Raw genomic sequence first — 15,369 nt, forward strand, 5'->3', positions numbered from 1 at the left:
TAATTTTAAGATGAAAAATTCATATATTTTTAATCTATATTAACACATTTCAAATAATTTAAACACGTTTCAGGGAAAATATAAAAAAAAACCCACTATACATGCTGTTCTAAATTTATTTTTACTTCTATATATATTGCAAGTAATTTAGCTTAATAAGCTCCATCAATGTAAAGTACCGAAACAGAAAAATTTAATGTTTCAATTTTCATTTACATATTACACAAGCAAACTTAATTAAATTAACTTATATGCAAAGTTATATTAAAAAAGAAAAATCTGCAAAAAACCTGATAATATCTGTATAACATCTGTATAACACATTTAAACAATAAGCTAAATAAAATGTATTCCTCTATAATACTGTCTGAAATTTTTTGTGGACTACTGGTATAATGAGATATGCTTTAGATATCAGTTTATACATTTATCTCTTCATAACTCTATATTAAAACTTGATATAATATATGTAGCTTCAGTTCATTAGAAGAATGTTGATCCCAGTATCATAACATTCATCTGAAATATGAATATGAAATTAAAGCAGTTAAACTAAATACACTTTGTATTAACACTTAACAGCATTCTGTAAATTGCAGAAGCTTTGCATTATGTTAATCTACTGAGACATCTGTTCTAACTATTGTATATTAAACTTTAACATAAGATAACAATACATCTGTGTGTCTTTGTGCTCTGGCACAATTTACAAATCTATACCACTGATTGCAGTTCCCCCAATATATGTATTTTTGTATAAAGTTGTTATTCTACTGGTTTAAGTGTTATTTGCAGGATCAAAGAGTCCTCCAAAAGTAGAGGGGAATTCGGCTGGCACAGTTCCGCAACAGATACCTTCTTATCCATCTCAGTGTCAGCAGTGTATCTCGTCTTGGAGAAATTTTTGCGTCCACTGACAGAGTGAAGAATTTCTTCCTTCCCCACTAAAGAAAGTAGATACTCAATTGGGCGGGGCTGATCCAAAATAAGATTAGAATACAGTATACATCTGAACTCCTCCGATGTTGAAGAGAATCCTTTTGGGTGACATTTTAGATCCCAATCCCAAGTTTGCTGAGGAAAAGTTGAAGCCCTCGTTGAAAACCTGAAGCTGACCTCTGAACACTTAGGACAGGCAGAGAAAGGCTGAATCACAAAACGTTTGTCCCATCTGAGATCTGTGTAGTTTCTCAGTAAGAAACAAGGACCACTGAATTCTTTAACAGTAGCCCTACTGGTCAAAGGCAGAGCATGATACTTATAAGCCTGAAGAAAATGCCTCTGGAAGATATCTTTATACTTCTGTGCAACTTCACTAGATTCTACAGCACAGAGCTGTTCAGCCGTCATCATAGGAAAACGAATGTGCGCCACAATTTCAGCCAGCTCTTGAATCTTCTCTCCTGCTCTTGCTGGAAACTGCGGACAAAGCAGCCACTTTAACATGGCATTCCATAGCTGGAATTCATCTTTGATACATAAATCTGAGCACTTGAGAAACTCAATGAGTTGCAGATTGTCCATATTAACCCATTCATCTTCCCATTCCACTGATCCGATGATATCGTCCATCTTCTCCGCCATTGCTCTGATGCAGGAATTGGTCAGTCGAGTGTTGTTACATTTGGTGGCGTATTGGAACCAAACATGAAACACCTCTTTCAGCTGTAGTTTTGGGATGATGAAGGAGCATGCAAATGAGATACAGACATTGCGTAGGTCTGTGACATTGTATTTGTCTGCTAGAATCAGTACTGGCAGTGTGTTGTCCATGTTTAGTTTGATGTGACAACTGTACAGGAATTGCAGAAATCGTGGAAAGACATTGACACACATACTGTCCTCCGTCAAAGTAAGATCCTGAATAACAAATTATTATATCCATTTAAGCTTGTGTGTTTATACCAACGAAGCTAATATGTATTACTATGAAACTACCAGATAAAAATTCCAGTTTGGTTATCTTATTCTTGCAGACATGTGGGTAACTTGAAGAACAACATTATAAGTGAAAAAATTGCAGTCCATAAAATTAAATCTACATTTGATACTATTTAAATTATTTTACAGTACCATACACATGACTGTTAAGTTGGAGTTGAGTACCTTTTTGCTACCATCACTCCACTCTTCACTCAGCATGCGCTCAAACACGTCACTGGAACGAACCAGAATGAGCTTGTGTGCGTAAAATTTGTTCCCTCCCACAACGAGTGTTACGTCACTTAGTGTAGAATTGTTGTAGAATTTGGCCTGGTCACTAAGGACCTGCCTCTCGTTACCGTAGCAGTCTATCCCCTCCGGGCTGGCCAGGGAGAGGGCGGTGGGGGAGGTGGGGATGGATACAGACATCTGACTCCGGGAGTTGTAGGACACCTGCTCACCGTCATGTTGTGCTAGAGGGGCCGTGTCCAACTGTAGACCAGCAATGTTTAATCCGGCAGCCATTAAGAGGCAATCAGCTAAAATTACAGAATATGCATTTATGACAAAGGGAAAGGTTAAAATTATTATAATTATTACATATTTGCATTAATTTTTCAGAAAAATCTTTTTTATCTATAATTAAGATCCTGGTTGTCTTTTTTTCTAATGAGAATTGACATATGTATAACATTATTACAAACAAGCTATATAGAGCTGCACATACATGTATTGTTATGGGTTGAGTTAAATTTTAAGATACATGCAGCTGGTATGTATTTTCTTTAATTTATAATTATTATGGGAATAGTAATTATCTAAACATGTTACAAAATACAGCATTATTCATTTTGAATTTTATAAAGCATTTACTTAAAATTATCTTATTAATAAAAACTACTTTTTCAGTTATTTTATTGTGATGTTATAAATAAACTAAATTGATCAGAATATTTTTTCAACATATGCATAAATTAGATATTCGCGAAATGACAGCTCTTCGGCAGTTATTGGGCTAATGTTTTTAAATATTTTAGATATGTTGCTACCAAAATGATAACAAATAAATGCATACTTTACCTGTGTTGTTCAATGTCAACACAAAGCTCGACTCAGCTGACTTTCTCTTTGTTTATGTTTTGCGTGTTGTCTACTGTCACCGGAAGTAAGGCTGTTTACATTATTGCCTCCCTTTCACTCAGCACATGGAAATAAGGCGGCTGAAGAGGACATATCAAATGTTTGGTAATTTTAAGGCCAGGACACATCATTTATCAACGAAAAGGCTGGGAACATATAAAACTTAAAAAACAAATACTATATAACTGTAATGTTCAATTATAACAGATTATATACAGCTTACTTTTATTCTACAATCTACTGAAAATGTGTTCAAGGGGAATAACTCTGGAAATGAAAAAACTACATTTCCTTGCAAGATAGATTAGAATCTTAGATGATTTTACTACCAGAGATTAGATTGAATAGGGATGTGAAAAAGGATTTCAAGTTAGTGAAGCTAAAAAAAAAATCAGTTCTGTTTGTCAGTCATTTCCTCCTTTCCTGGCACTTGTACATGTATTATGATTTATCATACATTATTAATGTTTAACTTAAAATCGTGGACAATGGACATTATTAGTTATGTAGACACTTAGAGGGGTAATCCATATTACCCCTCTAAGTGTCTACATAACAAATTTATCCTGCCGATGGTTCTCTAAAAGACTAAATATTTATAGTATCGATATATCGCTTTCACCGAGGGAAGCAAATTGTTCCGCATCCATTGTTGTCGTCTGATGCATTGTGATATCAGTTATGAAGCTCCATGCGGGGTCACGTGGAGACAGTATATTGATGATGTGTGGTTGGTAAACTTTAATATATGTGGGTAGGTCACGTGGAGGGGGCACATTAGCAATTTTAAGGTGGGTAGACAACATAACATCGTTTAATGCAGTATTGCTCTCAACCAATGAAATTTCTAGATTCTTATCAGAGGCAGGATAAGTCACTTTACATGTGCATATGTATGAAATGGTTGCATAGCTGAAATCAGGGACCTGATATAGGTCCCTGCTGAAATCCATGAAATTTATCATCTATCCAGGGACCTATATACTGAGTATATAGGTTCCTAATCCATCTTATGAATTTTTAATCAATAGCCAAAATATTCTTTCATTAAGTGCAGATTCCCTATTGCTACTGACAGAAGTTTTCCAGTGCATGGATTAAAATGAAAGCTTTACAGTTATTAAGAAGAATCTCTATCCAAGACTTCACATTTTGCAAAACAAGAATCCTCACCAGACTTTTAAGTTCTAGCAGTAGCATTACAGAATGGACACAGTCATTTGACCCCCCTGTTCCAGAGTTTGATTGGCAGTACCTATGTGATGAAAAAAATCAGAAGGAAATAAAGGAAAACATTATCAACAGGAAAGGAGTGGGAGACATAGAGAAAGTGGTAAATTTAAGAGAGTAACACATACATTTTAATGTTAATTCAATATTTTTAAAGGACAAAATATTTAAAAATACTCTACCTTTATCATATCAAATAAAATTAACATTTTGCTTGTATATTTATTTCAGACTTCATTGTGGAAAGCATACCAGAAGGAAACAGAAGTAAGGCCTTATTGATAACATTTCTATCTACTTGCATGGCTTGTTACATGACAAGTCATTAATATTTTTAACAAGAATAATATCAAAACTTTGACAAAAAATTCTTTCAAATATATGTATTTATTTGGACCACATTAATGGCAATATTCTGACTCAAAAGTTGTATTGGTATGTGAATCATGTTGTAAGTGAAAAATAGACTCATAAAATTGTTAAATGTACATGTAGGTTGCATTGAAAGACTCTTCACTACAACAGTTAAATGAGGCAGCATCTCGGCTCCCTAACAGAACCTCTCCAGCATCTGTAAGTTACTGACTTCTACTGAACACATTATAAAATATCACAGTGTCTTGATAGCTTCAATGGGAAGAATTGAAAGTATATTTACCATGAATTTCTGCTAAAAGAAAGGCACTTTAATTTTGAATTTTGCTTCCATATACTAGTAAATGAGATTCAGAAACAGTGGAAAGTCTTTTATGGAATTTGTTAAAAAAAGTTTGTCACTGATATATCCAGGATTTCCTTTTAAGAGAGTTCATTATAATCAGGTTTTACTGTAAAATCATCATGTTACTAATTTTATGATGTATTTTGTTCTATAGCCAATAGGAAGTGAGGAGGTGGCAGAGTGTAAAGGGCTCTATGGAACAAAAAGAGGTTTGTTTGTTTTTTTTTTTAAATCAAAATCAAACTTTTTAAATAGTGCAAGAGGACAAGTTTTAAACAGAACAAATTCAAAGAAAGCAAACTGTAAACGTATTACATTTGGCACTGTATTCTTTTTAGCATTTTTGGCAGAAAGAAACTTCTGCTAATTTAAGTACAACACTTAATGTCTTAAACATAGGTACATTAATAAGAACTTATAAATATGCGCTAACTTGTTAAAAAATCAATTTCCGCCAAATATTGTACATGCTAAATATAATACATTTACAGTATTTTTTATGAGCTGTTTTGTATTGTAGTTAACAGCCTCTTTGAAAAAAAAACTAACATTCAGATATTTTGGTGCTTGGGTTTGAACCCCCATAATCCACTTAAAAAAAAAAAAAAATAATGGAATGATTTTTAGGTCACCTGAGTAACTCAGGTGACCTATTGCTATCCGTTTTCGTCCGTCGTCGTGTGTTGTGCGTCGTGTGTTAACATTTAAACATTTTCAGCTTCTTCTCTGAAACCACTGAACCAATTTCAACCAAATTTGGTATACAGCATCTATGGGTGAATCATATAAAAATTGTGAATTTTATTTGGGGCCTGAGTGGTGGGGCCAAAACCACTAAAATTATTGCAATCTTTAAAAATCTTCTTCTTTACTCCTGGACATCAAGCAGGCAAACTGTTGGCATGAATGTAATGAGCATTGAGTCCTCTACCAAAATTGTGAAATTCATGGCCCCAGGGTCAGGGGTTCTAGTGCTAGGGCGGGGCTATATAAATTATATAGTGAAAATGCATGATTTCTTTGAAATTCTTCTTCTCTGCTCCTGGGTATTAAGTAAACTAACTAAGTACATAGTTATGATGAGCAAGAATGCCTCTTCCAAAATTGTGAATTTTATGGCCCCAGGGTCAGGGGTTCTGGTGTTAGGGCGGGGCTCTATTTATTATATAGTGAAAATGCATTAATTCTTTGAAAATCTTCTTCTCTGCTTCTGGGCATTAAATAAACTAACCAAGGAGATACTGTAAATCACTTTTTATTCGCGAGAACTTTATTTTCGCGTAATTACGCGAGACAATGCTTTCGCGAAAATTAAATTCTCGTGTTTAAAAGTATTTCTTACGATTATATAGGGGAATAACAACTATTCGTAAAAATTATGTCTCGCTTACAAAGAGTTAATGACAATCTCGCAAAAATAAGGTGTAGCGAAAATTTAGTGATCTACAGTAGTTATGATGAGCAAGAGTGCCTCTTCCAAATTTGTGAATTTTTATGACCCCAGGGTAAGGGGTTCTGGTGTTAGGGTGGGGCTCTATTGGTAATATAGTGAAAATGCATTTATTCATTGAAAATCTTCTTCTCTGCTTCTGGGTATTAAATAAACTAACTAGGTACATAGTTATGATGAGCAAGAGTGCCTCTTCCAAAATTGTGAATTTTGTGGCCCCAGGGTCAGGGGTTCTGGTGTTAAGGTGGGGCTCTATTGATTATATTGTGAAAATGCATTAATTCTTTGAAAAGCTTCTCTGCTACTAGGTATTAAATAAACTAACCAAGCTTATAGTTATGATGAGGAAGAGTGCCTCTTCCAAAATTGTGAATTTTATGGCCCCAGGGTCAGGGGTTCTGGTGATAGGGCGGGGCTCTGTTGATTACATAGTGAAAATACATTAATTCTTTGAAAATCTTTCTGTTGCTCCTAGGTTTTATGCCAATGATCCAAGTATATATATTTATGATGAAGAAAGGTGCATCTAGCAAAAGGGTTATTTTTATGCCCCCTCCCTGGATCGGGGGGGGTTACATAGTCTGAAAATAAATTAATGCTTTGAAATCTGCTCTTTGGTATTAATCAACTATTTTATGATAAAATTTGCAAAATTTTCAATATTGGCCCCAGGGTATTGTGCCTTTGGGATGAGGTGCACAACTGGTTATAGAGTGGAAGTGCATTTTCTCTTTGTTATTCTGATCTACCTCTGGGTATTAAGTAAATAGAGTAAGCATGCTAAGTCTATAATTATGATAAGCAATAGTGCCTCTTTCAAAATTGTGAACTGTGAATTTCATAGCCTCTGGTTTAAAACATGAACCAAATTTAATTGTTTGAAAGTTGTTGCACAATACTCAATTGACCTATAAGGCCCGTGGGCCTCTTGTTGCTAAAAGAATTTTCATCAGAAAAGTTTTGTTTGTCCTACCTTTATTCTAAATACATAGTGTATACTAAACATGACTTTCATACTTTTAAAGCTATGGGCATTTTGCACATCTTGTTCGACCATCTCCTTTACTGTATTAGAAATTCTGTTTTCAGATTATACGTTTCAACCACAGTCTGTGATAGATATTGGACAGAGGTTAAATCTTCTTAGAGTAAGGTACTCAAATATTACATGTATTAGAATTTTGTGAGAACTGAGAATACCAGATGTAATTCTTTGACACTTTTTTTGTACCCATGGATATTCACTCTCATTATAACATCTTGCTTTTCAGTGATGTTGGTCACACTACAGGACCACGGACCTACTACTTTCTGTCTGACCTAGCTAGGTTGGAGCAGGCCCTGATTAGGTATACCTTGGACCATCTTCTGCCCAAAGGCTTCTCCCTGGTGTCTGTCCCAGATCTACTAAATTCTAATATTGTAGTAAGTCCTCTGTTGTCAGTACTGTCAAAGCTTTCACCTAAATTCTGATATTATAGTAAGTCCTCAACTGTCAGTGCTCTTAAAGCTTTACAGTTTTATTACTGACATATTTTGACTTGTAAGTTACTGAGCTCATTGCATAAAAAATTAAACATCTCTGAATACAAATGTACCATAAATGAAAATTATATTTCTCAAAAGATGCAAAAAAAAAATATTTACGTGGAATAGAGTTCTCAATAGAACAAAAGGTTGTTTATCTCAAACACTGCTATAAAAGAACTTACCACTTTTTGAGTCTGAGAAGAAAATTAAAAAATAAATCAACACAGCAGACTTGATTGGTTTTTTTTTTTAAAAACCTTTATTGAAAACCAGGAAGCATGTGGATTCAAGACAACAGGGGACAGGAACCAGGTTTATAAAGTAGACTCACATCACCATGGCAACCTCTGTTTAGCAGGAACATCAGAAATATCTCTTGCTGGTAATGAATTCAATATTTAATTAGAGTTCACATACAATTCATATTAAAAGTGTGGATTTCAATGCCAGTGAAAACACAAGGTTTTATAACGTCTTAACAGTTCACAATACACTCCTCTACTTTTAGTTGTTTGTATACTCCTATTTCTAATATCTGTTATAGAAGGTAAAATATTTATTATAGAAGGTAAAATGCACTTTTTCAATGTATGGTGCTTTATGGAACTCCAAGTTTCACATGCATATATATGAAACAATAATATACATGTATACAGATATCCTGATCCCTGATCTGAAATTAAGTAACTTTTATGCAACATTAAATGGGGATGAAAAACTGATAATTTTTTGATGATGTGAAATTTTTAGCCTTTCATATAAGTACAATAACTTTTTACTTTCTTTTTAGGTTTGTTTATGAATGAGATATGCAAAAATCTACCAAAAAAGTGAGTTTGTATTTACTTGAGTTTGTGTATTTGTACATGTACCTACTTTTTCCATTCTTTGAAAAGTACAAGATAGCTTTGCTTTAAATTACTAGTACATCTGTATCTATATTTCCTCCCTATTAATTATTTACAGGGTTTGTGCTGTAAGTAGATGTTACAGGGCAGAGGTTTCAGCTACTGAGGAGGAACAAGGCATTTATAGAGTCCACCAGTTTACCAAGGTAAGTGATAGTTAGTATATAGGTATTTATGTAAGGGATAAATAAAGAGATGGTGTTGAATAGTTTAGAGAAAACATTCTCTCCGAGGGACGAAGGCCGGAGGAGGGGATGTTTTCTCTAAACTATTCAACACTATCGAGTTATTTATCTTACTTAAAAAAATTCCCTACGTTGGGCTCCAAAGAAACATTCACCCATTCAAATATCCAACTTTGCTGTAATACAATAGGATGTAGCCCATTCAAATATCCAACCATGACACAAAACAATAGTCTAATCGAACACCCCTTTCATTCATGGACTAGTGAGCATGAAACTACATGGTGCTGATGTCAATTTGATAAAAGGATTGTAATCTGTCATTATATATTATAAGATGATGGTTTTTTGAGGAAAAGTGTTGGATTCTTATGGAGTTCCATTCAAACAATACTTGTAGTAGTGTTTACACAGATAAAGAGATTGGCGGTGTTATGCAGAACCTGCTTTAAAAACATTCCATATAAAGATCTGCAATAAAAACGGTGTCGAAAAATAGATTGGCTGTCAGTTAATTAAGTTGTTTGGGGAAGTACGCCGGAAAAGTATGAAACAGAGATGAATCTCAGATAATCTGAAGGGATTTACTGAAAACGGACCCTGAAATAATATTCAGCAGTAAGAAGTGATGTAGTATAAGATTCAAGGTGAAAATGTATTTATGTGTCAAAAAGTGGTGTGAGATCGAAAACATTTCTAAAAGGGTGCAAAATTCGGAGGAATTGTTATTTCTGTGAGCATTGGAAGTGCATTTGAAACACAATAAATATGATAAATGTGACATAATTATGGTAATTCTGTGTGCACTGGAAATCAATTCTAATAGTGTGGCAGATTTGGAGTACATGTAATTATTATTTTTCATGTGCATTATAAATACATTTTAAAATTGTTTTTATCTCTTTTGTTCATTGTTTTTTTTGTTTTACGCACCTCAGTTGGATATTTGAATATCCAACCGATAGGCAGTTGGATATTTAAAATATCCAACTGATGGCCAGTTGGATCTTTTAAATATCCAACTAGTGCTGGTTCAATATATAGGTAATATATACATAGACTTATAACAATGGGTGACGTCATAGAAGTTTTTTAATTATGTATATCAATGAAATGACATCATTAAATGTACCGTATATGGATTATTTAACTGTTGTATGTACTTTGACAGGTTGAGATGTTTGGTGTTACAAAGAGAGGACAGGGAGATGATCTCCTACAAGAGTTTTTAGAGATAGAAAAACAACTATTTTTGAATTTAGGATTATATTTTAGGTAAGTCACAATTTAAAGAAAAAATAAATACACACTTAGTTCCAATTTAATATAACAATTCAGAAAGAGAATTTCATTTTGCAAACCAGATTCATATACATGTATTGTTAAATCCCTATATTTTGGGTTTCCCGTAGCAAAACATGGACACTGCCATTATATTCATATTGCAGGCAGGGGGTATCATTTAGTGAGCTCATTGCTCACAGTATCTCTAGTTATTGGGACTTGATCCAACCTTTTTGCTTTTTTCCTATAGTTATTTATGTGCTTGAATAAGGATGACTTTCAATTTACTTTGCTGAATTTTTAGATGGAATAATTATCTTGCACAATTTTTAAAAACTAGATGTTTAGGCAAAAAAAAATTAATCAATAGTTTCTCAGGCACCGCCGCATGGACCAATTTTATTGACATATTGAAAAAGGAAATAACTCAATTTTCTATTTTTCCAAGTTGAAAAAGAAAATCGAGTTATTCCCCTTTTCATGCTAAGATTAGAAAAATCAAAGTACTCAGAAGTACTGAAAGCCGGGCTCATTTACAGGGTAATGAACTATGACCGCGATAACAGTTTAAAAACAAGCCGATTCAGACATTAAGAATATAATTATATATCTCTATGTCATATATAGCATTAAAAAGTTTTAAAAATTAATTAAAATATAGCTAGAATTTAACAGTGTAAAATATTTGTCGCATGTATTTTTTCGGGGTCTTATATACCAACAGAAGTAAATTAACACTGATGCAGCAAGATTATTAAGGTCAAACAATTATGCACAGATGTGTCCCCAGCGGGGAGTTTTGCATCAAAGCATACATCAAGTCAATATATGTTCCATCATTTGTGATAACCTGATACATCTACTACAACCTTTATTTATAGAATATGACGCTGACAGGGATACCTGATGAATACCATTCGCATATTTTAAGCAAATAATTAATAATCGTCGAAGACGATAGAAAGTATTTTATTATAATTATTTTTTGACAATTTCAGATAACTTTAAATTTGAAAGTCTAATTCAGTGTTTGTATTGCTTCAATGGTGATTGTGCAAACGTACTATATTCTTACGCATACATTTAATTTGGCGGTGATGAAGCAGCATTTTCGGTTGAACACTGTCGCAAAAGCCGGGCATTGCTCTACGAGCAATGGGCCCAGCTAACAATACATTTCCTCGAAATTTTCAGTATTTTATGAATTCACTTTTATAAAAATGTTTGGAGTTACATTATTTAAGGTTGAATACATATAATAACCAATACCAGAGAACAAAAATTAAGAAATGGTAGATATTATCATTTTATTAAACAAATGGCTTAAAAAGGTGTTAAGCCTACTTCAAAGAAAAAAAGAAAAAGAGCCTGCCTGCCTCATTGAATTTTGATTTTTTTTGGCCTGAGAAACTATTGATTAATTTTTTTCTAGCCTTATAAGTAAATACATGGGGAGATTATTATATCCCCACTCCGAAGGAGAGGGGTTATACTGTTTTACCCTTGTGTGTCTGTCCTTCCCTCCATCTGTCTGTAACAATTTTTTTGTTGCAGTTTTCTTAGCAACAACTCATCACAGATGCTTAGAATTTTACAACAATCTTCTCTGAGGCATGCCATATGATAGGATTCATTTTTGTTCAAATCCAATGTCAAGTTCCTGTTTATTCATGCCTCTTTCCATTTCATACATAACAAATTTCCGTCGCAGTTTTCTCAGCAACTACTCATCACATTTCTTCTCAGCAACTACTCATTACAGATGCTTGAAATTCTAGAACATACTTTGTTGAGGCATGCCATATGGATTTATTTTTATATGATTCTGATGTCAATTTCCTATTTATCTGTGCATCTGCCCTTAATTGAACTTGTGTATATTCACATCAGAGCAGGGGTATTACTAGTGAACAGTTGCTCACAGACTTCTTGTTTCATTTCATTACAGAGTGCTTGAAATGCCCACACATGAACTTGGGGCACCTGCTTACAGAAAGTTTGATATAGAGACTTGGATGCCTTCTAAACAATTCTGGGGAGAGGTAGGTTAGCCTTGAATGGTTTTTTTTTCAGAATTCATAGTTAAGTTTAAATCATGAATGGCTAGCACACTGTCCTGCATAATTACGCTGAAATAAAGTTCTCTTGAATAAAAAGTGATTTACAGTTTGTGCATAATTTTACATACTAAGTTCATGCAAAACAAGTATCTAATGGTATTTGTACTAAGGTGTTGCCTCCTTTGAATTTTTCAAATGGATTTAGATTTGTACTAAAAATTTAATGATGTGTTTTAAAATTTTGCATGTTCTTGATGCTGCAATAAAAATCAAAATTGTGTTGCATGAATGTAGAAGCATTTTTTCCCCATGAAATTCTCATTTCCATATCAGGATATGAGGATAATGTGCTTAAATGAGGCTTATAAGATATGTCAGGACCCTGCTTATTTTGATTGGTTGTACCAGGATATGTTGTGTTACTGTAGATTCCTAATTATACACGAGGAATTAATTTCCGCGTAATTTCGCGAGAAGCGTCGCTTGCGAAAAATTATTACTTGCTTTCATTTTGATGGTGCTGAATTCTATGTAAATTCTGGTGATCAACCGTTATTTCGCGAATTATAATTCTCGCGATTTGGCATTAAAGAGCCAAATTTGCGGAAAAAAAAACACTCGCGAAAAATAAGGAATCTACAGTACATTTCCTTAATACAGAATTTTTTTAGCTTATTAGAGACAGAGAGAGAAAGAAAGAGAGAGTTCACATTTGTCACATTTGTAAGAGACTATTATTTTTGTGCCACAGATATCAAGTGCTTCAAACTGCACAGATTATCAGAGCAGAAGACTTAACATCAAATACAGGGATACTGAGAGAGAAGGACCTGTTCATGTTGAAACTGTAAGATAATGTTCTAATCTCCTGCTGTACTATTACATGTACTTTTGTATCACGTTTTTAAAAACATGTTCAAAGTGTTACATAGGAATATATAAGATTTTTTTAAATATAAATCTTCTTCCTAATAAGATTGAAAATGCTTAGTCATATTTATATGGAAGAATCCTCGGGTGATGAAAATTTGAGTTTAATTCACAACCATCTTTGAGTTGGGCCTTAATGTGCAATTAATTTTTTTCAGGAATTTTTAGAAAAAAAACTCTAAAATTCTTCTTCTCAGAAACAAGAAATTAGTACATGTTTTTAGTCATAACGAGCCCTTCATATCAGATAGAGCCATCATATGTGATCTATTTTCTTTTTTACGTATAAAGAAGGAATATGTAGTTAAAAAATTTGCTAATGAAGAGCAGACATGTGTAGTTACTCAGTTGAGCATTGTGGCACATAGACCTCTTGGATTTGGATTTTATAACATTTTGTTTATACAGGTTAATGGCACAGCATGTGCAGTACCGAGATTAATCATGGCGATTGTTGAGAATTACCAACAAGAGGATGGCAGTGTAGCTATCCCGGAGGCCCTACAACCTTACATGTCTGGACAAACCTGTCTACAGAGGTCACCAATCAAAGGAAAGGTCAAGTTTGTCCAGGGAAAGTTCTCAAGATAGACAGCTTTTTTGTACGCTCAGAATATTAAAATATTTTACAAGATTTACAATGTTTTTTTGCTTTCATGTGGCACTCATTCCTACTATCAAATGCATTTATGAGACCAATTTTGGAGTCAAATAATGACATTGCACCGAAGGTTTTTTATTTTTGTTCCCCGGTTATGCAAAAGCGGGGACATTAAATCTCATTCATCTGTCAGTCTGTCCATCTGTTAAAAATCTTTAACCTTGTTCATAACATTTGAATGAGAAGAGATTGATCTTTCATATTTCACATGTAGGTCACCTGTGACAAGACCATTCCAAATTTACTTTTCATTTTGAACCAATGACCTTGCAGTTTGACTGACCTACTTTTCAAAAATTTTAATATTCTTTTACATTGGTCATAACTTTTAAAAGAGAAAAGTTAGGGATTTGTTATTACACATGTATACTACCTGTGTCAAGGCCTTTCAAAATATTACCCTGTGACCTTGATCCTGAAGACTGACATACTTTTCAAAAATATTACCTGTCCTTATAACTTTGGATTGAGAAGAGAGATGTCTTTCGTTTTTGACATGTGCATTACCTGATGTTTCTGAGCTTACTAGGATTTTTTTTTTACCCCTTTGGCCTTGACCTTCATGTTTGACCCTATTTTCAAAATCTTAACTTTGGTGATTACTTTTGAGTGCCATATGATAGAGTGTACATATTTGACACAATATGCCATAAATAATGGCATCCCATCTACTAAGACATCGAAAGCAGGGACCACAATTCTTTGGATTTGCTTGTTTGTCTTGTTTTAGATTTTTTTTGTCAGGTATATTTATCATTTTTCAGCAGGGCAGTTTTTCTGAGTAGACGATGATAAAATTTTGTGCAAAGGAAACATTTAACAAACTACTTAAAATAATTAGTTGTAAAGTAGACTCTGTCATGTTCTTTTTTATTATTTTTTCAAGCTATTACAAGTTCACTTTAAAAATCGCAAATAGTTTATTTAAGGAATAATATATTTCCTTTCAATTAAACAAATACTTTTCTGGCCAATTAAAGAAAAATAATCTTTGACATGAAAATGAACACCTTTCCCGACAATATGGTCATGAACACAAAATATTCTCAATATTGTTGTGAAGAATCAATATTTATAGTCGCGACCATTCATTCTCTTGTGAACTTTTAAATGTAACCATAACAAAATTATTCTAAGTTTTCTTGATTTACACAATAAAGGTTTTAAAAGTCCCGATTGAAAGATTACGCTAAAAATAAACCGGAGGAGAGCAGCAACGATTTTTTTTGTTCTCTAGATCATGTTTTTAGTCTTTAGAATTTATGTATCGAACACTTGAAAGTTTTGGATCATTAAATCTTGTATACACAGTTTATGTACCAAGAGAGGACAGCCGCTAAATAGCTA

At 33.5% G+C, this 15,369-nt stretch overlaps 2 protein-coding genes across 2 annotated transcripts; one reads left to right on the plus strand and one right to left on the minus strand.

The window, feature by feature from the left end:
- Nucleotides 1-168: 168 nt before the first annotated feature.
- On the minus strand, nt 169-3,108 carry LOC134282560 (BTB/POZ domain-containing protein 17-like). Its single transcript, XM_062764962.1, has 3 exons — nt 3,004-3,108; nt 2,107-2,462; nt 169-1,860 (listed from the first exon to the last, which is right to left on the minus strand). Exons 2-3 carry the CDS (start codon nt 2,446-2,448, stop codon nt 766-768), a joined length of 1,437 nt encoding a protein of 478 aa, XP_062620946.1. The 5' UTR covers nt 2,449-2,462; nt 3,004-3,108; the 3' UTR covers nt 169-765.
- Nucleotides 3,109-3,147: 39 nt separating this feature from the next.
- On the plus strand, nt 3,148-13,995 carry LOC134282561 (serine--tRNA ligase, mitochondrial-like). Its single transcript, XM_062764963.1, has 14 exons — nt 3,148-3,168; nt 4,121-4,396; nt 4,525-4,560; nt 4,789-4,866; nt 5,169-5,223; nt 7,554-7,617; nt 7,736-7,889; nt 8,268-8,376; nt 8,785-8,824; nt 8,961-9,048; nt 10,259-10,362; nt 12,320-12,413; nt 13,183-13,278; nt 13,770-13,995. Exons 2-14 carry the CDS (start codon nt 4,166-4,168, stop codon nt 13,950-13,952), a joined length of 1,332 nt encoding a protein of 443 aa, XP_062620947.1. The 5' UTR covers nt 3,148-3,168; nt 4,121-4,165; the 3' UTR covers nt 13,953-13,995.
- The last annotated feature ends 1,374 nt before the right edge of the window (nt 13,996-15,369 follow it).

Source organism: Saccostrea cucullata, unplaced genomic scaffold, assembly GCF_032062105.1.
Source record: "Saccostrea cucullata isolate Sc308-1 unplaced genomic scaffold, CSIRO_AGI_Scuc_v1 ctg297, whole genome shotgun sequence".
Taxonomy (NCBI): Eukaryota; Metazoa; Mollusca; class Bivalvia; order Ostreida; family Ostreidae; genus Saccostrea; species Saccostrea cuccullata.